The sequence below is a fragment of the Sus scrofa genome, chromosome 1 (assembly GCF_054392235.1).
Source record: "Sus scrofa isolate SSC_HxYL_T2T_F1_AM1 chromosome 1, Sscrofa_HxYL_maternal_Yorkshire_Landrace_v2.0, whole genome shotgun sequence".
NCBI lineage: Eukaryota > Metazoa > Chordata > Mammalia > Artiodactyla > Suidae > Sus > Sus scrofa.
The window spans coordinates 252,882,963-252,907,702 of record NC_139383.1 but is presented as its reverse complement, the minus strand read 5'-3'; the positions used below and the strand labels follow the sequence as shown (position 1 = coordinate 252,907,702).

General features: G+C 41.0%; 1 protein-coding gene across 44 annotated transcripts in view; it reads right to left on the bottom strand.

The window, feature by feature from the left end:
- The window catches only part of INVS (inversin), a 160,290-nt gene that overhangs the window by 3,009 nt on the left and 132,541 nt on the right, over window positions 1–24,740 (bottom strand). For 16 of the 44 annotated variants that reach the window (XM_084990979.1, XM_084990950.1, XM_084991000.1 and 13 more), the window contains 3 exons: window positions 21,645–22,359; window positions 3,014–3,243; window positions 2,262–2,333 (listed from right to left, as the gene is read on the bottom strand). In XM_084990979.1, coding sequence (XP_084847105.1) covers window positions 2,262–2,333; window positions 3,014–3,243; window positions 21,645–22,359 — 1,017 coding nt within the window. Of the gene's footprint in view, window positions 1–2,261; window positions 2,334–3,013; window positions 3,244–3,885; window positions 4,230–21,644; window positions 22,360–24,740 lie in introns of all 44 variants that reach the window. The other 28 variants (XM_084991095.1, XM_084991036.1, XM_084991082.1 and 25 more) reach the window with 7 other exon arrangements.

Genomic DNA, 24,740 nt, shown 5'->3' with positions numbered 1-24,740 from the left:
TTTATTACCATTACTTCAATAAAGTGAACTGTTTTGGAACTCTGGTGTGTTTGTGGCTGCTTTTACTGTGTCAAGCTTGAGTTAATGTCTGCATACCCCTCTGTAGGTGGACAGAGATACTGTGTATCATACGAAGGGTACCAGTTTTTAGTAATCACTTAAGTTATGGTTTTTATAGTCATTGGGGTGGAATTTTTTAAAGGAAATTTTGTTTTGAAAAAGATGGTCCCTCAAATTTAAGACATTGTTATATATATGCTCTCTGATCCTTACTCTGCTGCTGTTCTTTGTGGGTGTGGGTGGGTGTAGAAGACTAGGTAGAATGTGATTGTGTCCTGGATGTATGTAGAGTTTACTGCTAAAGCCTCTCCCCAAATTCGAAGTTGGGAGCAACAATCCTGACTCAATGTTTGAGCCCCTATAGTGTGCCAAACCATTTACTAAAGCTAAGTAGAACAAAATCCAAAGATCCTTAACCACATGGAGTTCTCAAAGCAAAAGATGAACTAACATTTCTATTCAAGGTAAAAACTAAAATTAATGGTTTGTCCTTGATTCACATTGGCATCTGTGATTCCACACTGCAGAAACTTATATGTCCACATCATTCCCATTTTCATGGAAATTTATAAACGTGTTCTGTGTAAAACAGGCGGCAGCTAAACCAACTAGCAGCTCTGTCTGACCATAAGCCTTATTCAGAGATTAATGAATGGTTAATGTGGGTAGATAGGCTTCATAAAACCTTGTCCCCCAAGTTCAGGTTTATGGAAAGATTCTCTTTAGTCCTTGGCCGTTTTCAAGCCCATGTAGGACTAACAAGTTTATTCATATGAGGCCCTATTAAGTATTTATTTGAGTTTGTTTATTTGATCCTTTAACTAAAAACTTTTTATGTTGGAGTTCCCGTCGTGGTGCAGTGGTTAACAAATCCGACTAGGAACCATGAGGTTGCGGGTTCGATCCCTGCCCTTGCTCAGTGGGTTAAACGATCCGGCGTTGCCGTGAGCTGTGGTGTAGGTTGCGGACGCGGCTCAGATCCCACGTTGCTGTGGCTCTGGCATAGGCTGGCAGCTACAGCTCTGATTGGACCCCTAGCCTGGGAAACTCCATATGCCGTGGGAGCGGCCCAAGAAATGGCAAAAAGACAAAAAACAAAAAACTTTTTCTGTTGCTAAACACCTTCATTTTTAAAGATTTGACAGTCCTGGACTTTTAAGACAATGAAAAAATGTTCTAATTTGTAATGTTTGATTACATGCTATTTCTTTAGTAGTTTTATCTGACAGTTCTCTTTTTGAAACTACTGAATTCACTCAAGTATATTATTTTTTACATAGAACTACGGGCCTGATTCCTTTGAAAGTTTCTAATTGCCCCACCTACAAACCCCTGATCAGCCTGCCTGTATTATAGTTGTACAACTCTAATTAAAGCTTTGGCAGTAATTGCTGTCCCCCTACCTCCAGGATCACCCCCCCGCCCTGCCTCAGTCAAAAACTAAATGAATGTTAAAGTTCACGCTGACAGTCATTGTTCACTTTCCCAGCTGTGCCCTGTTCCTGCAAGATGACTGTGGATCAGGGACTGGGGGGAGGGTGTTGCCATAGCCACCCATGAGAAACACTGGACCTGGCATTAACTGCTGACAGCACTGAACTTATCACCCAAATTTAATGCTGGCATGAATGAAGGAGCCCTAAGTAAAACTTATCTAGTGGCTAAAAAGAAAGTTCCCTGAGCTGCTCCTGTATGGGTGAAAGTGTGCAGAGTTGAGCCTGAGCTGGACATGGTTTTATATATTAAATGACCTCCTTATGGGACCATAAAAGGCAAAAGCCAGAATTTGTGGTCAAGAGACTTCTTCCCATCTTTGGGAAGGAGATGGCTGATCTTAATGTGAAACCAAAATGAAACAAGAACTCCCATGCTATTACTTTGAAGAATGACAGTGTTTGTATCTCTCTCTCCTTTGTGTTAACAAGTATGTCAAAGTGATCAATTATAGGCACCATTTACTGCTTCCACTGGAAGTAATGTTAACAGCTTTTGGTTGTTAAAATAACATGCCTCTTCTGGAGAGAGATGTTGACTGCACTGATAATTCTAAGAAAGGGAGATGAAAAACATGTGTATACCTGAAATCAAATGATACTGGAATCCCCTGGCAGTCTGTTCTAATGTCTTCTACCTTGGAGATAAAAAAGGGAAGCATTTCCCTACGTGGTCTCCCCAGTTTGCCCATGCAGTTGCTGCCTTACCTGAGTTGAGACTCAGTACAGCGTGGGCTTTTGAAGATCGTGTGGGTTGACGTAGTTTCCCTTCTTGAGAACCTGAAATCAACCAACATTGATCATCTGTTTCTGACCAGTGACAGCTTTGGCCTGACCCAAATTCTGAATTCCCTACTGAGGTGGAAGCTTGAGCTTGTGGGTATGTGCCAAGATAAATTAGGTAGGGTATGGAAAAACTATGCAGGCCCAGGGCCATGGATCTGTTTCTAAAAGTGCCGCTAGGGGGCTAGCCAGGCTTGTTCTCTCTATTGAGTTTATTTGGACAGGCACTTTCCAGAGCTGAAAGTGTTTCAGTATGCAGTTCATTCTGCTAAATAAGTATTTACAGTAGTGCTTGGATTTGGGGCATTCCCACAGATGGGCAACCCCGTACTATCTAAGCCTAGGGAAGGCCAATGTGAAGCATGCAGCGTCTGCCTGTGCCTGGAGTCCTCTAAATGGGTAATTTAAGGCCTGGATAGGATGCAATGGTGAGGCTTTCAGTCCTGAAGCCCAGCAGACAATCTTGCCTGGAAGGCTTTCTGCGTTGAGATGCCCAGAATTGCTGGAAGGGAGGAACTAAATGTGATGCTGAGAATTCTCTTGGTGCCTGGAAATGTAATAAAGTTCCTACCTGAATGGAAGTTTACTCAGTGTAATTAAATCCTGTTTTAAATTTTGATGTGACACACTCTGGGGATGCCTGTTGTAAACTACAAAGGTCCCAGAAGGACAGTTACCGTAGATTTGCTTGAGCACTGAGTGCCTGGTGAGCTTTGTGGCCGAGCTGCCCTTGGGTGGACTCTTGGTGGTCCTGCTTACTGCCATGGCCTTTGAAGGTTTCAGTTCCAAGTTCTTCCTCCAAGCGTGGAGGATCAAGGCCATGCAGTTTCGATTCCATCTATCCATGTCTCTGGTTCCAAGCTGCTTCATGTACAGAAGATGGGACAGGTGCTTCCTGAGCTGGTAGCTGGTGGGGGCAGAGGAAGAGATTTCAAGATCACAGTACTGAGAAAACCAACTAGAGGAATAGTATTTACTCAACTTTTGGGCAAGGTCCCCATTCCTAATTTCAGAAGCAGTATGTTGAATATTGAATTCTGTGTTTGTCCACCAGTACTTCCTAAACTAGGAATCAATCAGATCCCTGCCTTGAAAGTGTGATAGGCCAATGTGTAAACAAATATACACAGTATGAGAAGTACTGAGAGCAAGGAGGTAGATGGCTGATATTTGTGCTAGGTTTTAAGAGATGAGTAGGAGCTTGCTAGGCAGAGAAGGCATTCGGGGTAGCAGAATTGGCCTGAGCAGAGGCGTGGGCATTTGTGCAGCAATGTCAGTAGTGTGAGATGTGTGTGGAGCATTGTGTATTTGGCAAAGGAAGGAGGAATGGAGGGTGTGCTCTACTGTGGAAGAAGCCATTTGGTCAGGGCCTACTGTATACCAGGCACTTTGCCGATGGTTAGGCCTGAAAATAAGTCTGAGAGGCAGACATTATGAAAACGACAAAGGCCGAGTGGAGGTGACATAATCAAAATGGTAACATAGATCATTCCTGACTTTGCTCCCTGTCACGGGAACAACAGCTAAAAACTATTCATGGACAACATACCAGTGAGAAAATCCTAGAACATGGGGGTGAGGCTGAAGAGACCAAGCAGACCATATTAGAAGGGTAAGAGTGCCAGCAGCCACAGGCTGACAGCACTGCCCCTCCCCCAGGCTGGCACAGCCCACAGTAGGAGATCTTCCCTGAGCCTGTGATTCTTCAAGTGGGAAAAGAGATCCCAGAATGGACATCCAGCTCCACCACCATTGTGGGTTGCTTCTTAGGAGCCTCCATCCCAGTCTTGGAAATTGCAGGGGACTCTGTGGGGCTAATTGGAAATCCAGTTGTAACAGAGAAGAAGATGAGGGTCTTGCAAAAACCAGCATGTGGATCACGGCAGATCCTACCTGTAGAATCAAGGCAGTGGCTCAGTATGACCAGCAAGCCCAGCAGTGTACAAGTTTTCTTTGATCCAGGTCCTTAAACAAAAAGCCTTGCTGGCCCTGGAGTTTAGTCTGATCCTGCCCAGGGGAGCTGAGTCACAGTCCAGTTATTTCTGAGTGTAGCTCCTGGCCCCTACCCGACCAGAAAGGCTGGACCACACCATTGGGAAGCTGTGTAGGCCAGCAATGTTCAAGAAACTGCACAGTAGGCAGAGAACTGATCATCCATAAAACAAAACGAGTAGCACTCTGTTCAGCCAAGGGACTTGGGGAGCAGTGCCAGCTTAAGTTAAGACCATAAACAAAGATCCTTGACCCTTAGAACCAGTTCTCCCACTCTGTCTGGGCAAGCAAAGCACTTCAAAGCCCCTGCCATTGCTGAATACAGCCTTCAGCCCATCCATCCAGGGAACTGTACTAGAGCACACAAAGTGTGGAACCCATCCAACAGCCTTTACTAGAGTGGCACCTAAAGAGAGCACAGCCCGTGGCTTTCACCCTCTACGAATAAAACTGGTGGCTGTGTCTGGCTAGGGAATCTGGTGTTCTATCTTGCCTGATTTGTGTCCCCAGTGAGCTGTGCAGGTCCTTGGGGCCTGTCCTACTGTCCCACCAGAGGAGGGAAGCTAAAGCATAGCCTTGCTTACTGCCTAGTATCCGGTCCTTACTGTCTAAGTAACCCTGACCAGAGAACCCAGGCAACTGAAGAGCCTATCCTAAAGCCTCACTTGAGCAGGGAATCAAACCAGCAGTCCTAGATAACTATTCTCATTTAGCAGCAGTAGCACCCTCTTTCTGCCCCTGTTCACCCCTCAACCCCAGAGCTTGGGCAGTGGCTCTGTCCAAAAAGAGAGAGTAAGCCCCACCTGCCCAAGGATGTCACAAGGAGACACATCCAGAAACCCAAACTGAGCTGAATGGTGAAGAGTTATCTCTGTCAAAGCAAAAAAGGCAGGGGGGTGGGGGTGTAAACATGACACCAAAGGAAACTAAAAGAAGCTCCAATAGAAACGGAGATCTGTGAGCTATCAAAGAATTCAAAATTCTCTTAAAGAAGTTCAGTAAACTACAAGAATACATAGACAACTGAAAAAAAATAGGGAAACAATGGATGAAGAAAATTAAAGCTCAAAGAGATAGAAACATTTTAGGCCACTGTAAACCAGCTATGATGGAAAAAATAAAAATCATTAAAAAAAAAGAGAAACATTTTAGGCCAAACAGAAAATCCTAGCTGAAAAATATGACTTAAGAATTCAATAGAAAGCTTCAAAGGAAGACTTAATCATGCAGAAGAAAGAATCAGTAACCTAGAAGACAGTTATTTGAAATTATGCACTCAGATAAGGTGAAAAATAAAAAGAAGAAAGAGAATGAAAAAAGACTGAGACTAATGGGACACAATTAAAATAAACAGTATCTGCATTATTGGAATTCCAGGAGAAGAGAAAGAAAGGGACGAAAGTATATTTAAAGAAGTAATGGCTGCAAACTTCCCAAATCTGGGAGGAGAAATGGACATCCAGACTCATGAAAACCAAAAGACCTCAAATAGGTTGAACCAGAAGTGGGCTACAATGTCACACATTATAGCAGTCAAAAGTCAAAAACAAAAATAATTTTGACAACATCAAGAAAAAAGAGAAGTTACATACAAGTGAACTTCCATAAAACTACAAACAGATTTCTTGAAAGGAAATTTTCAGGAAAGAAAATGGGATGATATATTTAAAACATTAAAAGAAAAACACCGTCAACCAAGAATACTGTACTCAACAAAGCTGTCCTTCAGAAATTAAAGAAAGATACTTTCCCAAACAAATAAGAGCTGAGGGAGTTCATCACCACTACACCTGCCTTACAAACAAGGCTAAAGTAAGTTTTTAAGTGAAGTAAAAGGACATTAATCATTGATAAGAAGGTAGTGTAGGAGTTCCCTTCATGGTTCAGCAGTTAACAAACCCAACAAGGATCCCTGAGGATGCGGGTCTGACCCCTGGGTTAGGATCAGTGGGTTAGAATCCTGCGTTGCCATGATGCTATGGTCTACGTTGCAGATGTGGCTCAGATCCCACATGGCTGTGGCTGTGGCCGGCAGCTGTAGCTCTGATCTGACCCCTAGCCTGGGAACCTCCATATGCCACAGGTGCTGCCCTAAAAAGAAAGAAAGAAAAAAAAAGAAGGTAGTGTAAAACTCACAGGTAATGGTAAACATATAGTCAAAGTTAGAGTGATTGTGTAATATGGTAATGGTGCATAATTCACATACGACTCTAGTGTAAAAGTTAAAAAAAGTAGTAAAAATAACCATAACTACAATACACAATGTAAGAAATATGTAAAGCGTAACATCAATAACCTAATAAAAGGGGGGGCAAAGTATAAAATTTAGGAAAGCTATTGAAGATAAGTTACCAGTTATCAGATGTTATTTTAAAATATTCTATATTATTTTAAAATAGTTTATGTAAGCCTCATGGTAACCACAAAAGAAAAGCTTGTACAAAAACACCATGATGAAGAAGTCAAAGTGAACTGATAACAAAAGGCATCAAAATACACAAAAAGACAGCAGTATAAGAAATAAGGAATAATGGATCAACAAAGCAGCCAGAACACAATTAGTAGTGCTTGCCTATCAATAATTACTTTAAGTGTAAATGGATTTATTTTTCCAGTCAAGACACAGAAGAGCTGAAGAGATTTTTTAAAAAGATCCAATGATGCTGTCTACAAAAGACTCACTTTAAAGACACACATGGAGACTGAAATAATAAAGATATTTCAAGCAAATGGCTGCTCCCCCAACCAGGGAGGGAGTAGCCATTATAGTTAACAAAGTTAACTATAATTATATCAGACACAACAGACTTTAGAAATGGTAAAAACAAAAAAGTAGGTAATTATATAATGATAAAAGGCTCAAACCATCCATAAGATATAATGATTGTAAATATTTATGCATCTAATATCAAAGCACATAAATATACAAAGTAAAATGACCTGACCTAACAGGAGAAATAAATAGCAATACAGTAATAGCTAGGGGTTATAATACTCTACACTGAACAATGGATAAATAACTCAGAGAATCAAAAATGAAACAGCAGATTTGAACAACACTCTAGACCAAATGGACCTAATAGACACATAGAGAACAGTCTATCCGACAACCAGAAAATACATTCTTCTCAAGTGCACATGGAACGTTTTCTAGAATAAATCATATGTTAGGCTACAAAACAAATCTTAGCAAATTTAAGAAGACTGAAACCATACCAAGTGTCTTCTCTGATCATATGGCACTAAGCTGGAAATCAGTAATAGGAGGGGAATTGGAAAAAACACAAAACATGGAGATTAAACAACACTCTTCTGAACAACCAATGGATCAAAGAAGAAAGTAAAAAGCATCCTGAGATAAGTGAAAATGGAGACTACCCAAACTTATGGGTTACCAAAACTTATGGGATACAGCAAAAGTAATTCTAAGAGGGAAGTTCATAGCAATAAATGCCTATATTAAGAAACAAAAAGATCTCAGATTAAAAAATCTAACTGTATACCTTAAGGAATTAGAAAAACAAAACTGAGCGAGTAGAAGGAAGGAAATAACAAAGATTAGATCAGCACTGGGAACTATATCTAGACACTTATGATAGAGCATGATGGAGGATAATGTGAGAAAAAGAATATATATATATGTGGCTGGGTCACTTTACTGTACAGTAAAAAAATTGACAGAACACTGTACACCAGCTAAAAGGAAAAAAAACCCACAAAAAAATAAAGATTAAATCAGAAATAAATGTAATAGAGAAAAGGAAAACAATAAAAAATTTAAAAACTAAGTTGTTTCTTTGAAAAGATAATCCAATGGACAACTAGACTAACCAAGAGAAAAAAAGCAACAGGATTCAGGTCAACAAATCATAAATGGAAAATGAAACCCTGCAACTAATATCACAGAAATACAAAGGATCATACGAGACTGCTATGAACAAGTACGTACCAACAAACTAGACAACCTAAAGGAAATGGAAAAATTCTTAGAAACAACCAACCTACCATGATAATCAGAAGAAATAAATCTGAACAGACCAATAAAATTTCTTTCATTCTATTAATATAATGTATCACATTGACTTATTTGCATATGTTAAATCATCCATGCATCCCAGGAATAAATCCTGCCTGATCATGAGGTATGATCCTTTTTAAGTGCTGCCCAACTTGGCTTGCTAGTATTTTGAGAATTTTTGCATCTGAATTCATCAGGGATATTGGCCTATGATTTTCATTCTCTGGATTTGATGTCAGGGTGATGTGGCCTCATGAAGAATGAAGTATCATATGATAGCACTTATATGTGAAATCTAAAGAAAGGATACAAATGAACTTACCTGCAGAACAGACTCTGAAAACATACTTATGGTTACCAAAGAGGACAGCTTGGCAGGGGGTGGGGGTGAGGGTGGGGAGGATGGACTGGTGGTTTCACACATACACACTATTGTATGTGGAATGACTGGCCAATGGGGACCTGCTGTATAGCACAGGAAACTCTACCCAATATTCTGTGTTAATCTATATTGGAAAAGAATCTGAGAAAGAATCAATGTGTGTATATGTATAACTGAATCACTTTGTTGTACAGCAGAAATTATCACAACATTGTAAATCAACTACAATAAAACTTTAAAATGAAAAAAAATGTTTAAAAAAAGGAAGGGAAAAAAAGAGTACGAAGATTGAACCAGTAATTTAATATCTCCAAATGAAGAAAAGCCCAGGACCAGACGGTTTACTGATGAATTTTACTGAACATTTAAAGAAGAATTAATTCCAATCCTTCTCAAACTTCAAAAAATGTGAAGAGGAGTGAACACTTCCAAAATCACTTCAAGAGGCCACATTCTGACATCAAAGGCAGAAAAAGAAAATCATAGGTCAATATCCCTGATGAATTTAGACGTAAAAATTCTCAAAATACTAGCAAACCAAATTAGACAGCACTTAAAAAGGATCATTCCTTGTGATCAAGCAGGATTTATTCCTGGGATACAAGGATGGTTCAACATATGCAAATAAGTCAATGTGATACATCATATTAATAGAATGAAAGAAGAAATTCATATGATCATCTCAAAAACTCAACATCTCTTTATGATAGAAACCCTTAAATTCAGTATGGGAGGAATATATCCTAACATAATAAAAGCCACATATGCCAAGCCCACAGTACTCAATCACATAAGGATTAAAGCTTTTCCTTAAGATTAGGAACAAGGGAAGGGTACCTACTCTCACACCACTCCTATTCAGCAAAGTGTAGAAAGTCCTAGCCAGAGGAAACAAGAATGCAGTGTCTTGGGTTGCTGCTGTGGTGCTGGTTCTATCCCTGGTCTGGAAACTTCCACATGCCATAGGCATGGCTAAAATCAAACTTATGCACAGAAAAAGAGTTGGTCAACAAAATGAAAAGGCAACCCATAAATGGTAAAAAAAAAAATTGCAAACCATGTATCTGATAAGAGGTTAATATCCAAAACATATAAAGAACTCATGCAGGACAAGATGGTGGAGTAAAAGGAACTTGAGCTCACCTCCTCTCACAAGCACACCAAAATCACAACTAACTGCTGAATAACTGTAGATAAAAAAAGACTGGAATCTACTAAAAAAGATATTCTACATCCAAAGACATGAACAAACCCAATGGTTGGAGGGGCACACTCATGATATAAACAAATCCCTTATTCCCTGGGTGGGTAGCTCACAAACTGGAGAACAAATGCAGAAGTTCTGCAACAGGAATGAGAGTTCTGAGCCCATGAACTGAGATCTGAGATTCAGAGCCCCTGAATCAGATCTATAGGATCCTCAGCCCGTAGGTCTGGCATCAGGAGAAAGAGCCCCCAGAGCATTTGGCTTGGAAGGCTAGAGGGTTTAAGTGCAGGAATTCCACAGTACTGGAAAAAAGAGACTCCACTCTTGGAGGGCGCATATGAAGTTTCATGTGCACTGGGCATAGCATAGCAGTGACTCCATAGGAGCCTGGGCTGCTGTCTTGGAGGGTCTCTTGAGGAGAGAGAGGGTTCACTGTTGGGACAAGGACTCTGGCAGTGAAAGTCCTGGGGAACATTATCAGTGTGAGCTTTCCTGCAGGCTGCCATTTTGGAACACAGATCTGGCACCAACCTGCAGGCTCTAATGCTGAGATGCCTAAGGCCAAACAACCTAAATAAATAAAGCCCAACCCATTAGCAGATAGGCTTCCTAAGGACTATCTGAGTCCACAGCCACCTCTAGACACATCCCTTGCCACTGCTCTGCCCACCAGAGGACCAAGACCCAGGACAACCCACCAGTGGAGAGGCAATGAAGGCAGCCCACACAAGCCTTTAGACCAGCCTCACTTACCAGGGGACAGACACCAGAAGGATAAAAACTACAATCCATCAGCCTGTGGAACTGTGTCCACAAACACAGATCAGAATATACCATGGGTCCAAGCTAGTCCCTGGTTATTGGGTTATAAGAAGGGAATATATTTCTGAGACACATAGGACATGCCCTAGGGAGGGCTACTCCTCCAAGGTTGAGAAACATAACTAACCTTCCACATACATAAAAATATAAATAGAAATTTAGACAAAATGAGATGGCAAAGGAATATGTTCCAGATGAAGGAACATGAAACAACCCCAGTAGAATAACCAAGTGATGTAGAGACAGGCAATCTACCTGAGAAGAGTCCAGAATAATGATCATAAAGATGAACCAAGGGCTTAGGAAAAGAGCAGGTGCATAGAGTGAGAAGTTAAAAGAAGTTTTTAACCAAGAGTTAGAAAACATAAATAACAGCCAAACAGAGCTAAAGAACACAATAACTGAAATGAAAAAACACACTAGAAGGAATCAATAGCAAAATAAATGAGATGATGAACAGATAAATGAGCTGGAAGATAGACTGGTGGAAATCACTGCTACAGAACAGAATAAAGAAAAAAGAATAAAAAGAAATGAAGGCAGTTTAAGAGACCTCTGAGATAATGTCAAACACACCAACATTTGTATTACAGGTATCTCCAAAAGAGAAGAGAGAAATGGCCCAGAAATATATTTGAACAGATAATTGCTGAAAACTTCACTAACATGAAAAAGGAAACATTCACCCAAGTCCAGGAAGTGAAGAGAGTCCCAAACAGGATTAACCCAAGGATGAACATGCTGAGAAACATAGTAATCAAATTGACAAAAATTCAAGATAAATTAAAAGCTACAAGGGAAAAGCAAAAAATATATAAGGGAATCCCCATAAGGTTATCACCTGATTTTTCAGCAGAAACTGCATTTCAGAAGGATATGGCACAATATATTTAAACTGATGAAAGGGAAAAACCTATAACCAAGAATATTCTACCCAGCAAAGCTCTTGTTGAGATTTGACAGAAAAATCAAAAGCTTTACAGACAAGCAAAAAATAAAATAATTTGGCACCACCAAGCCAGCTTTACAACAAATCCTACAGAAACTTTTCTAGGTGGAAAAGAAAAGGCCACATTTGGAAATGAAATTACAAAATGGCAAAACTCAGAGTTCCCATTGTGGCTCAGCAGAAACAAATCTGACTAGCATCCATGAGGACACAGGTTTGACCTCTGGCCTCACTCAGTGGGTTAAGGATCTGGTGTTGCCATGAGCTGTGGTGTAGGTCACAGACACAGCTCAGATCAGATGGTGCTGTGGCTGTGCTGTAGGTCAGCAAATACAGCTCTGATTCAACCCCTAGCCTGGGACCTAACATACGCTGCAGGTGCGGCCCTAAAAAAGACCAAAAAAAAAAAGAAAAGAAAAAAAAAAGGAGAACTCACTAGTAAAGGCAAACACACAATAAAGGTAGGAAATCATCTACATATAAATATGATATCAAAACCAGTAATTGTGAAAGCAGGAGAGTAAAAATGCAAGATATTTGAAATGCATTTGAAGTTTAGAGATCAGTAACTTAAAACAATCATATATAGAGAGAGACTGCTATATCAAAATCTCACGGTAACTGCAAACCAAAAATCTATAACAGATACATGCATAAATAAGAAAGGGAAATTCCAACATGACACACTAAAGTTGTCATCAAATCACAAGGAAAGAGAACTAAAGAGGAAAGGAAGAAAAAGCACCTACAAAAATAAATCTAAAACAGTTAAGAAAATGTCAATAAGTACATATCAATAATTACCTTAAATGTAAACAGAGAAAATGCTCCAACCAAAAGACACAGACTGCTGAATGAATACTAAACAAGACCTGTATATTTGCTCTCTGAGAGACCCATTTCAGATCTGGAGACAAATACAGACTGAAAGTGAGGTGATGGGAAAAGTTATTCCATGAAAATGGAAATCAAAAGAAATATGGAGTAGCACTACTCATGTCAGACAAAATAGACTTTAAAGCAAAGACTGTTATGGGAGTTCCCTCTGGTGGCTCAGCAGGTTAAGAACCCGACTAGTATCCATGAGGATGCAGGTTCAATCCCTGGCCTCACTCAATGGTTTGGAGATCCAGCATTGCCACAGCTGCAGCGTGGGTCACAGATGCAGGTTGGATCTGGTGTTTCTGTGGCTGTGGCACAGGCCAGCAGCTGCAGCTCTGATTGGACCCCTAGCCTGGGAACTTCCAGGCTGCAGGTACAGCCTTAAAAAAAAAAAGACTGTTACATGAGACAAAGGACACTCCATAATATTGATGAACCAATCCAAGAAGATATAACAACTATAAATATATATGCACCCAATGTAGCACCACCAATATACACAAGGCAAATTTTAATAGACATAAAAGGAGAAAATGGTAGTAACACTATACTAGTAGGGGACTTTAACACCCCACTTACATCAACAGACAGATGATCCAGACATGAAATCAATAAGGAAACACAGGCTTTAAATTACACATTATACAGGATGAATTTAATTAGTATCTACAGAGCATTCCATCTGAAAGCAACAGAATACAGATTGTTTTCAAGTACACATGGAACATTCTCCAGGATAGAGCATATGCTAGGCCACAGGACAAGGCTCAGTAAATTTTTAAAAATTGGAATCATATCAAGGATCTTTTCTGATTACAACGATATGAGATTAGAAATCAACTACATAGAGTTCTCTTGTGGTTAAAAGGATTAAGGATCCTGCACTGTTACTGCAGCGGCTTGGGTTGCTGCTGTGGTGCAGGTTTGATCCCTGGCCCAGGAATCATGGGTATGACCAAAAAAGAAATCAACTAAGAGAGAAATGCAAAAAACTCAAACATGTGGAAACTAAACAATCTCCTACTCAGCAACCAGTGGATAAGAAGAAATCAAAGAGGAAATTAAAAAAAAAAAACCTAGAGAAAATGAAAGCACTAAAACCTATGGCATGCAGCAAAAGCAGTTCTAAGAGGGAAGTTTATAGCAATATAAGCTTAATTTAGGAAACAATAAAAATCTCAAACAACCTAAACTTACACCCAAAGCAACTAGAGAAAGAAGAACAAACAAAACCCTAAGTTAGGAGAAGGAAATAAATAAAGCTTAGAGCAGAAATAAATGAAATAAAGACTACAAAAATAGAAAATATGAGTGAAACTAAAAGGTGATTCCTTGAAAAGATAAGCAATATTGATAAAAATTTAGCCAGATTCACAAAAAAAAAAAAGGAGAGGGTCCAAATCAATAAAATTAGAAATAAAAAAGAAGTTACACCTGACACTAGAGAAATACAAAAGATCATAAAATATTGCTAAAAACAACTATATGCCAATAAAATAGACAACCTAGGAGAAATGGACAAAGTTTTTAGAAAGATATAATCTCCCAAGATTGAATCAGGAAGAAATAGAAAATATGAACAGACCAATCACAAGTATCAAAATTGAATCTGTGATTTAAAAAAACTCAGGACAAACAAAAGTCCAGGACCCGGTGGCTTCATAGGCACTTTCTATCAAACATTTAGATAAGAGTTAACACCTACCGTTCTCAAATTATTACAAAAAAAACTTCAGATGAAGGAACACTCCCAAGGAACACACCCTGATACCAAAACCAGAGAGAGATGCCACAAAAGAGAAAACTTTAGGCCAATATCACTGATGAACATAGACCAAAACTCCTAAACAAAATACTACCAAACAAAATCCAACAACATATTAAAAGGATCATACACCCATTATCAAGTGGAAGTTATCCCAGGGATGCAAGAATTTTTCAATATCCACATATCAGCCAGTGTGATACACCACATTAACAAAATGAAGAATAAAAACCATATGGTTTCCTCCATAGATGGAGGAAAAAGATTTTGATAAAATTCAACATTTATGATAAAAACTCTCCAGAAAGTGGGAAGAGAGGGAACCTACCTCAACATAGTAATGGCCATACATAACAAACTGAACAGCTAACATCATACTCAATGGTGGAAAGCTGAAAGCATTTTGCTCAGATCAGGAACAAGACAAGAATGTCCACTCATGCCACTTTTATTCAACATGACAATCACGAAATAAAAGGAATCCAGATTGAAAAAGAAGAAACAGGAGTTCCTGTCATGGCACAGTGGTTAATGAATCCGACTAGGAACCACGAGGTTGCGGGTTTGGTCCCTGCCCTTGCTCAGTGGGTTAACGATCTGGCATTGCCGTGAGCTGTGGTGTAGGTTGCAGATGCAGCTCAGATCCAGCATTGCTGTGGCTCTGGCATAGGCCGGTGGCTGCAGCTCTGATTCAACCACTAGCCTGGGAACCTCCATATGCTGTGGGAGTGGCCCAAAGAAATAGCAAAAAGACAAAAAGACAAAAAGACAAAAAAAAAAAAAAAGAAAAGAAATAAAATTGTCACTGTTTGCAGATGACACGAGGCTATATGTAGAAAATCTCAAAGACACTAACTATCAGGAAATGACTAAAGCTCATCAATGAACTCTATCAAATTGCAGGATACAAAAATAACACAAAAAATCTCTTGCATTTCTATATACTATGAAATATCAGAAAGAGAAATTAAGGAAACAATCCCACTTACCATTGTATAAAAGAAAATAAAATACCTAGAAGGCAAAAGACCTGAACTCTGAAAGCTATATGAAACTGTTGAAAGGAACTGAAGATAACACAGACAAATGGAAGACTATACCATGTTCTTGTATTGGAAGAATCAATATTATCAAAATGACTCTACTACCCAAGGCAATCTACAGATTTGATGCAATCCCTATCAAATTACCAATGGCATTTTTCACAGAACGAGAACCAAAAAAATTTAAATTTGTATATAAACAAAAAAGACCTCAAATAGCCAAAGCAATCTTGAAAAAGAAAAATGGAACTGGAGGAATCAGGCTCCCTGACTTCAGACTATACTACAAAGCTACAGTCATCAAAACAGGATGATATGGGCACAAAACCAGAAATACAGATCAGTAGAACAGGATACAAAGCACAGAGATAAACCCACACACTTATGGTCAACTAATCTGTGACAAAGAAGGCAAGAATAGACAATGAGGAAAAGATACTCTCTTCAGTAAGTGCTGCTGGGAAAACTGAACAGCTACATATAAAAGAATTAAATTAGAACATTTTCTAACACCATACGCAAAAACATAGATAGGACACTCTTTGATATAAATTGAAGCAGTATCTTTTTGAATCCATATCCTAGAGTAATGGAAATTTAAAAAAGTAAACAAATGGGGAGTTCCTAAGGTGGCTCAGCAGGTTAAGAACCTGACTAGTACCTATGAGGATGTGGGTTTGATCCCTGTCCTTGCTTAGTAGGTTAAGAATCTTGCATTGCCATAAGCTGTGGTATAGGCTGCAGATGTGGCTTGGATCCCACGTTGCTGTGGCTGTGGTGCAGGCTAGCAGCTGCAGCTCTGATTCGACCCTTAGCCTTGGAACTTTCACATGCTGTGGGTGCACCCTCCACCCCTGCTGCCACCAAAAAAACCCACAAAAAAACCCTGAACTACAATGAAATATCACCTCACAGTGGTCAGAATGGCCATCATCAAGTGCTCACAAACAATAAATGCTGGAGAGCGAGTGGCGAAAAGGAACCTTCCTACACTGTTGGTGGGAATGTAAATTGATACAACCACTATGGAGAACAGTAAGGAGAGTCCTTAAAAAACTAAAGGTAGAACTACCACATGATCCAATCCTACTCTTGGGCATATATCTGTAGAAAATCATAATTCAAAAAGATCCATGCACCCCCAAAGTTCATTATAGCACTATTTACAATATACAAGATATGGAAGCAAACAATGTCCACTGACAGATGAATGCATAAAGAAGATGTGGTACATTTATACAATGGAATATTAGCCATAATAGAATGAAATAATGCCATTTTCAACAACATGGATGGACCTAGAGATTATCATATTAGGTGAAGTCAGTCAGAGAAAGACAAATATCACATCAGTTATATGTGGAATCTAAAGAAAATGATACAAATGACCTTATATACAAAATAGAAACAGACCACAGACATAGAAAGCAACCTTATGTTGACCAAAGGGGAAAGGGGGCGAGGTACAAATTAGTAGTATCAGATTAACATATACACACTACTATATATAAAATAGATAACCAATAAGGATATACTGTATAGAAAAGGGAATTACACTCAGTATTTTGTAATTACCTTTAAGGAAAAATAATCTTAAAAAAATAAATGTATGTGTGTATAATTGAACCATTTTGCTGTCCACTTTAAAGTAGCAACATTGTAATCAACTATAGTTCAATAAAAAATAAATAAAAATTCAAAACAAAATCTATAAAGAACTCATACAGCTAGATATTAAAAAAAAATTAATGGAAAAAATGGGCCAAGGACCTGAAAAGAAAATTTCCCAAGACATATGAATGCCCAATGGTTATGTAAAAAGTGCTCAACATCATTAATCATCAAGAAAATAAAAATCACAATGTCTCACCTCATGCCCGTTAGAATTTCAGCTGTCATCAAAAAGACAAGGGAAAATACTAGCGAGAATGTGGAGAAAAGGGAACTCTTGCACACTCTTGATAGGACAGTAAACCGGTGCAGCCACCATGGAAAACAGTATGGAGGTTCTCAAAAAGTTAAAAATAGGACTATTGTATGATCTAGAACTTCTAATTCTGGGTATATATCTGAAGGAAATGAAATTAGTATGTTGAAGAGACATTTGCACCCCTATATGCATAGCAGCTTTATTTACAATAGCTAGGATACAGAAACAACCTAAGTGTCCAATGATGGACAAATGGATAAAGAAGTTGTGGTACACACACACACACACACAAGAATATTATTTAGCCATAAAAAGAAGGAAATCCTGCTATTTACAACAACATGGTTGGACCTTGAGGGCATTATACTAAGTGAAATAAGTGAAAGACAAATACTGTGTTATCTCACTTACATGTAAAATCTTCAAAAACAAACAAAAACCAAACTCACAGAAAAAGAAATCAGATTTGTGATTATCAGAAGTAGTGGGTGGAGCAAGGGGAACTGGACGAAGGTGACCCAAAGCTTCCAGTTATAAAATAAATAAGTATTGGAAATATAATGTACAGCATGACGACTACAGTTAACACTGCTTTATGGCATATATGAAAGTTGTTAGAGAGTAAATCCTAAGCATTCTCAGCACAGGGAAAAAACCTTTTTCCTTTTTTCTACGTGAGATGATGGGTGTTAACTTACTGTGGTAATCATTTCACAATATGTGTACATCAAGTCATTATGCTATATACCTTAAATTTATATCGTACCATAGGTCAATGACGTCACAATAAAACTGGGGGAAAAGGCTAACTTGCAGAAGGTCACTCAGCTAGGGCCACAAGAGGCCAACTTTCAAAAATCAGTGCTGTCTGGTCCAAGAGCCAAATACTGCTGAGGATTTAGTCTGTTCTGTCCTTGGAGGGGATGCACAGAGGTTTTTAAGAATAGTGGCAAGAGCAAGAGCTGACTTTTACTAAGATCATTCTGCTGGAGAGACGGGCGCAGCACGGGGATGATGGCTATGTTTACGGTTAGTGTTTTTCTGATGGTGTTTATCCCGTGTGCACTCCCAAACCTCTTATTGAGCTCAGCTGCTCTGTAGCCTCTCAAGGAACGCTGCACCAGTGTTCCTTATCTGTAGCTGACTAACTCCTCCTGGTGAGCCTACAGGGTGGTGCAGAGAGTAGCAGGCCCGATGCCTGGTCTTAAGATACACCAAATGGGAAATAATCTTCCATGTGCTTCAAGCTTCTTGCAAGGCCTGATGCAGCCCCTCCCTCCTGGCCTAAAGGCTGATTTCAGCTGAACTATATAATTCTTCCTTTCTTTCCTAGAGAGCGACAAACCATGGCATCACTCTACTAGAATATGTACCACATTTCCAAAAAGATAACTGTAGAGAAAATCAAGAATCATGAGACAATGTCGTTCCACAGCTCAGTTCTTCCACACTCCGTTCTGTGGGCAGAGGACTCGCTGGGAAGCCCTAGTGCTGGCTGGAGCTGCCACAGCTTAACTGGCTCTGGTACAGAGACCCAGTCTGTGTCTGATGGTCCTAGGGGTCGGCATCATAGCCTCTATTCTTCTCAATGATAACATGCACTCCTGGTTCATTGAGAATCCAAACAGCCAATTGTCCCTTCAGCCCTGGGCTCAGGGCTCTTGTTGTGTTCTAGCCTACCCTTGCTTATTGACCTTAGAACATGCCTGAAAGAAGCTGAAGGAAAGTGGCTTACCCAGCAACTCCTCTTTGCCACAGCAGCTTCCCAGACCATCCTAGCTCATCTAGTAGGTGTCCGGTTTCAATCTTTAAAATAGTCAAGTCTTTGGAAAACAGACTAGTGGCTGCCTGATGGGAGAGGGAGGGCTCGGGAGCTTGGGCTTATCAGACACAACTTAGGATAGATTTACAAGGAGATTCTGCTGAGTAGCATTGAGAACTATGTCTAGATACTCATGTTGCAACAGAACAAAGGGTGGGGAAAAAAATGTAATGTATATGTGTAAGGATAACTTGATCCCCTTGCTGTACAGTGGGAAAATAAAATAAAATAAAAAAGTAAAATAATCAAGTCTTGATTGGAACACTTTGAGATGAAGCTTCATTTTCTCTGGGTTCAATCTGCTCACCCCATCCTGTCCATCTTCCAGCTGGTCTGCCTCCCATGACAATGGCCTGCGTTTATGGGGGCTCAACCACCAAGCCCTGTTCCCTGCCCCAGCCCTTGGTGCCCCTCAGGTTTGGCGTCTGACACCACACATTGTCCACTGACAGCACCTTGGGCTTCTGCACTTCAAGTGGAAGATACATATGGCTATAGCACAATCAATAAAGGCTTTTTCACTGTCACCAGCCACAGGACGTGCCACAATGTGCAGCTTCCCAGAAGCCCTTTGGGAGTGGATGTCCCAGGTCTCAGAATCACACAGAGAGGGCCTGTGTAACTGCCTCCCCAGCCGGGATGCAAACTATGGGCCCACTGTTCTTGGGGGGATGACTGAAGGCTCATTTGCTCTATGGGCATTTACTGACAGGATTTGTCAGTGCCTGACTCTTCAAAAGAGTCAAAGGACAGTCTGACCAGGAGACACTGCAGCTGGGGAGCAGCTGCGGGGCCTGACATGGCAAACCTCATGGGCTTGTTTGGATCCCAGGTTTCGGCTAAAATACGTCACAAAAAGCTCCTCTCGGGTGGTAGCCAGTGCCCGTTCTGGCAGAGCGCCCCAAGCAGGGGGAGCAAGGACCATTCCCATGTGTGGTTTCAGAGGGAGACAGTCCCGACTGAAAGCCAGCACTGGCACTTACCAGCTAATGAAGGGGAGGTTAATGAAGCTCTCTGTACTGCAGTTTCCTCACCCGTGGAATGGGGAGAACAGTATCTACTTCACAGGGTTACTGTGAGAATGAAGTGAGTTAATACATGTAAAACTACTGAGAGCAGTGTCTGGCCTAAGTGCCCGGTGAATGCCAACTACTAGTACAAATGAACAGCAACAACAACATCCCCTGTAACAATATTACCTTGATGCAAGTGAGACATCCAGGCAGCCTGTTCTCCTCCAGCCTGTTCTGAGGTCAAGAGCATGAGGTTGGCCTCCGCCTCCATTATTCTGACCAGAGTGAACTACTGAGGATGTTAAGGGAAAGGCCCCAGGACTCAAGACAGGTAGGCCTTCAAGTGCTGGGTCTGACTCTTAGAACAAGTCATTTTCCCTGAGACCATCCGCTTACTTGTCTGAAAACCCTGATGCTAACCCCTATCACGAGGGCTTCCTCGTGTGGTTGGGAAAGGAGAGGGGATTGGGCACGAGATGACTCTGTAAATGACCATGAGCTTGAACAGGTGAGAGGACACACTACAGCAAAGGCCGTGCAGGCATGAGGAGACTGCCCCGCTCTGGACTAGAAGACTCGGGTACGACAGTCCCTGAGGCCTCTGCATTTGCCGATGGCAGGGTCTCTCTGGCCCTTTTATCTCCTGACATGGGCGTTGATATGCGGCACACCTGCACTCTGCTAGCTCGTGATTTGCTAGCTTTGTTCCCTATCAAACTTCTTCTAGCTGGAAATGGAGGCCACGGGACTCCCACATGTCAGCAACGGGTCTGGCTCTCCCCTGGGCATGGTTATTGGTAAAAGGCCTAATCTGGATTTAGGCCCTAGTGAAGCCTGCTGTGTGAAGGAGATTATATATTCGCAGCAAAATGTTCCTCCAGTATTCCCATAACTACACTCCGCTAGTACCCGTTTCAGTAATTCAGGAAGCCTCCACTACCACTCCCAGCACCTACCCCACATTCTGAGCTTGGTCGTTGCTCACACAGGTTTTTGTGATAAAGCTGAGTCAAACAATCTAATTCCTGGGTAGTAAAAAAAGAAAATATCTGGCATGTGTGGTGCTTTAGAATTTACAAAGCAGGCATGATCTCATTCTAGCAAACTGTCATATGAGCAGGACAGGTGTGGCATTGTTCAATCCCATTTTTACAGAGGAGGAAACTGAGGGTCAGGGAGGCCAGGTGATTTGCTCAAGGTCAGATAACCTGGTAGAACTCACCTGAAACTCGGGCTTACTAGTGTTTCATTTACACCAAGCTTTCCTGGGTGCCTTCCTATCTTTCTGGGTGAAAACACCTTCCAAACGACTTACCCAATACAAATTACTAAGATCTACATGTGTGTGAACCTCATGGCTAGGTTCAATAACACTGACCTTGTAAAAATACGCCAGCACATGGGATTCACTAGAAAGTGTTACAAAGCACAGGGACCAGGACAACCACAGAACCAAAGAGGCCGTGGCACCCCATCTTCCTACCTTCTCCAGGCCCGCTGGATGACGGCCGCTGCCTTGTTCTTTTTTCGAAACAGCTCTTTCCTGCTTCGTTCTCTCTGGATTATCTGCAGCCGCAGCTCTACGGGGAGAAGGTCAATATTCACACTCTGCCCAGACAGACCAGGTGCCGGGTCAGTCTCCTTTGACAGCTGAGCGTCCTCAGACAGGGCAGATGTCCCCAGCTTCCTGACTCCTGACCTCAACACCTCTGTGCTCTCTGGCAAATCTGAGTAGGTTCCTCTTGCGAGCTTGTCCTGAGTCACTGTGTTTCTTGGTGTCCGGTGGTGGAGAGGACTCTGCCCAGCATGGACCGCCTCCCCTTTGGCACTGCCAGGCCGGCTGGACCCAGCCGGGGAGCGCCTTCCTCCTCTGAGCTCTTGGATGCGCCTTTTCTGGGAGGCACATTTGGCTTTGGGTGCTGCGTCCTGCTGCCGGCTGGGCTTCCGGTGGCCGTCCTGCTGTGGAAGGCTTGCAGTTGCCTGACTGGGGTCCTCTCCCTCCTCGTCAGGCCCAGCCCCCCGGACACAGGAGGGCTGCTTCAAGGAGCCTTTCCCCTTGTCACACTGCTGCTCGCCAACTGTCTCACCTCTGGACTTCTCGACAGAGGACACCCCTGGACGCCTGTTTCCATCACTTTCTTCTTTGGGACTGAAGTGGACACAGGCAGATCGGCCTTTAGAATGTTCTCTGGCTTTCTCTTGGGGAGACAAGGAGAAAGGGGGAGAATCTTTATTGTCCAAAACTTGCAGAGTAGAGCAGTTCTGCTCACTTGTTCACATAAAATGTTCACACCTGTTCTTCTCATATCACCATGACAGTGCTATTTATGATTATGAAAAATTGTTTAACTTCTATTTCCAGCAACGGTAGGTTAGAGAACCTGAAAGCCTTACCTACAAATACCCCAAAATGCTGACTAAAATACAATAAACATTATTTTAGAAGCACTATAGTGACTTTAAGAAAATAAATGAAATTCCTGGGTGCCAAAAACAAAGAGAAAATGGAGAACCTGAGTGAAAAGCATGTAAGCTGATCCAGCGACTGTCAGGCAGGTAACAGTGGTGAAGTGGCAACAGCTGGTCTTCTTAAATGATAAGTTCCATTTTAACATCCAGCTAAGAACAGAAAATGAAGCCTAGCAGGCAGAAGGTTAACTGGAACCAAGACCCTGCATGAAGCCAGGACTCCTGAGGTGGTAGACCCTTGGGAAATGATAGTCCAGATTTTAAAAATCTGCTTCCCAACACTGGGAGATGACAAGGAAGTTTGTCTCAGCCTAGGTTCCGGAGGAGGTAAGTCTTCCAGGAGAATCTGAACCCAAAGTCCTGTGCCACAGGAAACATTAATATAAAAAAGCAAGTCTCAGAATGCTGGTATGGCAGGATGCCTCCTAGACCAAACACAATACTGCTTAAGGGTGGCATGTGCTCAACTCAGGCTGCACAGAGGAGACCTCCTGAAGATAACTTCACAGTCCAAAATGACAAAATTCACAAGGAAACAATCTACTCGAGGGATGGTTAACACAGAAAATAGCAAGGTTACATCAACAAGAACTTCATCAAACAGAACAGTGTGTGTGTGTGTGTGTGTGTGTGTGCACGCGTGCATACACACACACATACACACTGACTAAAGACACAAAAGAAATTTTAAAATGTGAGAAAAGAATATATGTATTTTTAAAATAACTAAATATAAAATCTAAAATGAAAATTTTAGTTTCAATGTAGAAAACAGTGAAGGAACTTCTATAATGACAGAATTGAAGCACACTTAGCACTAAAAACAATAGAAAAGTTGAACAAAATATTATAAACCACCTGTCTGAAGAGTTAACAAGGCAGGAAAAAATGTGGGGCCAAGATCCAAGAGAATCAAGAAACCAAAAGATGAGCAAGGCATCTGGGCTATGTATCCCTAGGGAAATAAGCCTAAGGTTTGGAAGACAAAATTTGGAGTCTAGATCCTGCTGAGAAGCACTGTTTTGGACTAGGAGCTAGAAGACTACGTCTTAGCAGAAAAGGTGAACTGGTAATGGATTGACCCTCATAGGGACTGAAGCCCAGCGATGCATCATCTGGATTAAGGTGACCTTGGATTGCTCTTGCTCCTGAATGTGTGACACAAGCCAATGTAAATCCACCCTGGAGGAATTAATTTCACCTTGGGCTTCAAGTTATTTCTCTAACTTTTTATATTTACTAGTCCAGTAATTAATGAAAAATATACAGGGAGATGAGACAAGACAATTTTGAGAGAGGGAGAGAGGGAGGGAGTGAGGAAGGAAGAGAGGAAGAGGGAGAGAGGGAGAGAGAGAGAGAGACAGTAAAACAGATATGTAGGTTATCTAGATAATGTGTTTTCAGAAACAGACTTTAATTACTCTTAAGTGCAGGAGTATATAAGCAATGCTACTGTTCATGTAAGAAAGAAGGGGATATATGCAATATACTTATATCTGCTCATTTGTACAAAAGAAATACAGAAAGGATAATCCAGAAACCAAAGAGACTGGATCCCTACAGGGATGGAGTGGGAAAGCATAGAAAGAAGAGGGAAATGGAAACTGAGGAGGAGGATGAGGCAGGAGAAGCATCTCTCTGGGTTATCCTTTCTGTATAGCTCTCTTAGAACACCTATAATGTTTCACACACACCAAAACAAAACAAACCAAACCAAACCAATTAATTAAGGCCACAAGCTACCACTACACACTTACTAGAAGGGTGAAAATCAAAAACACTGACACCACCAAATGCCGATGAGGATGAGAAGCAAGAGAAACTCTCATTCATTGTTGGTGGAACGCATAATGGTACTGCCACATCAGAAGGCTATTTGGCAGTTTCATAGGAAACTGAATATATTCTTACCATACAATCCAGCAATCCTGCTCTTTGGTATTTCTCCAAATGAATTAAAACCTTATGTCCACCCAACATCTTGCATATGGATTTTTATAGTACTTTTATTCATAACTGCCCAAACCTGAAGCAACCAAGATGTTCTTCAGTAGGTGAACAGACTGTGATATGTCCACAGACAATGGAATATTACTCAGCAATAAAAAGA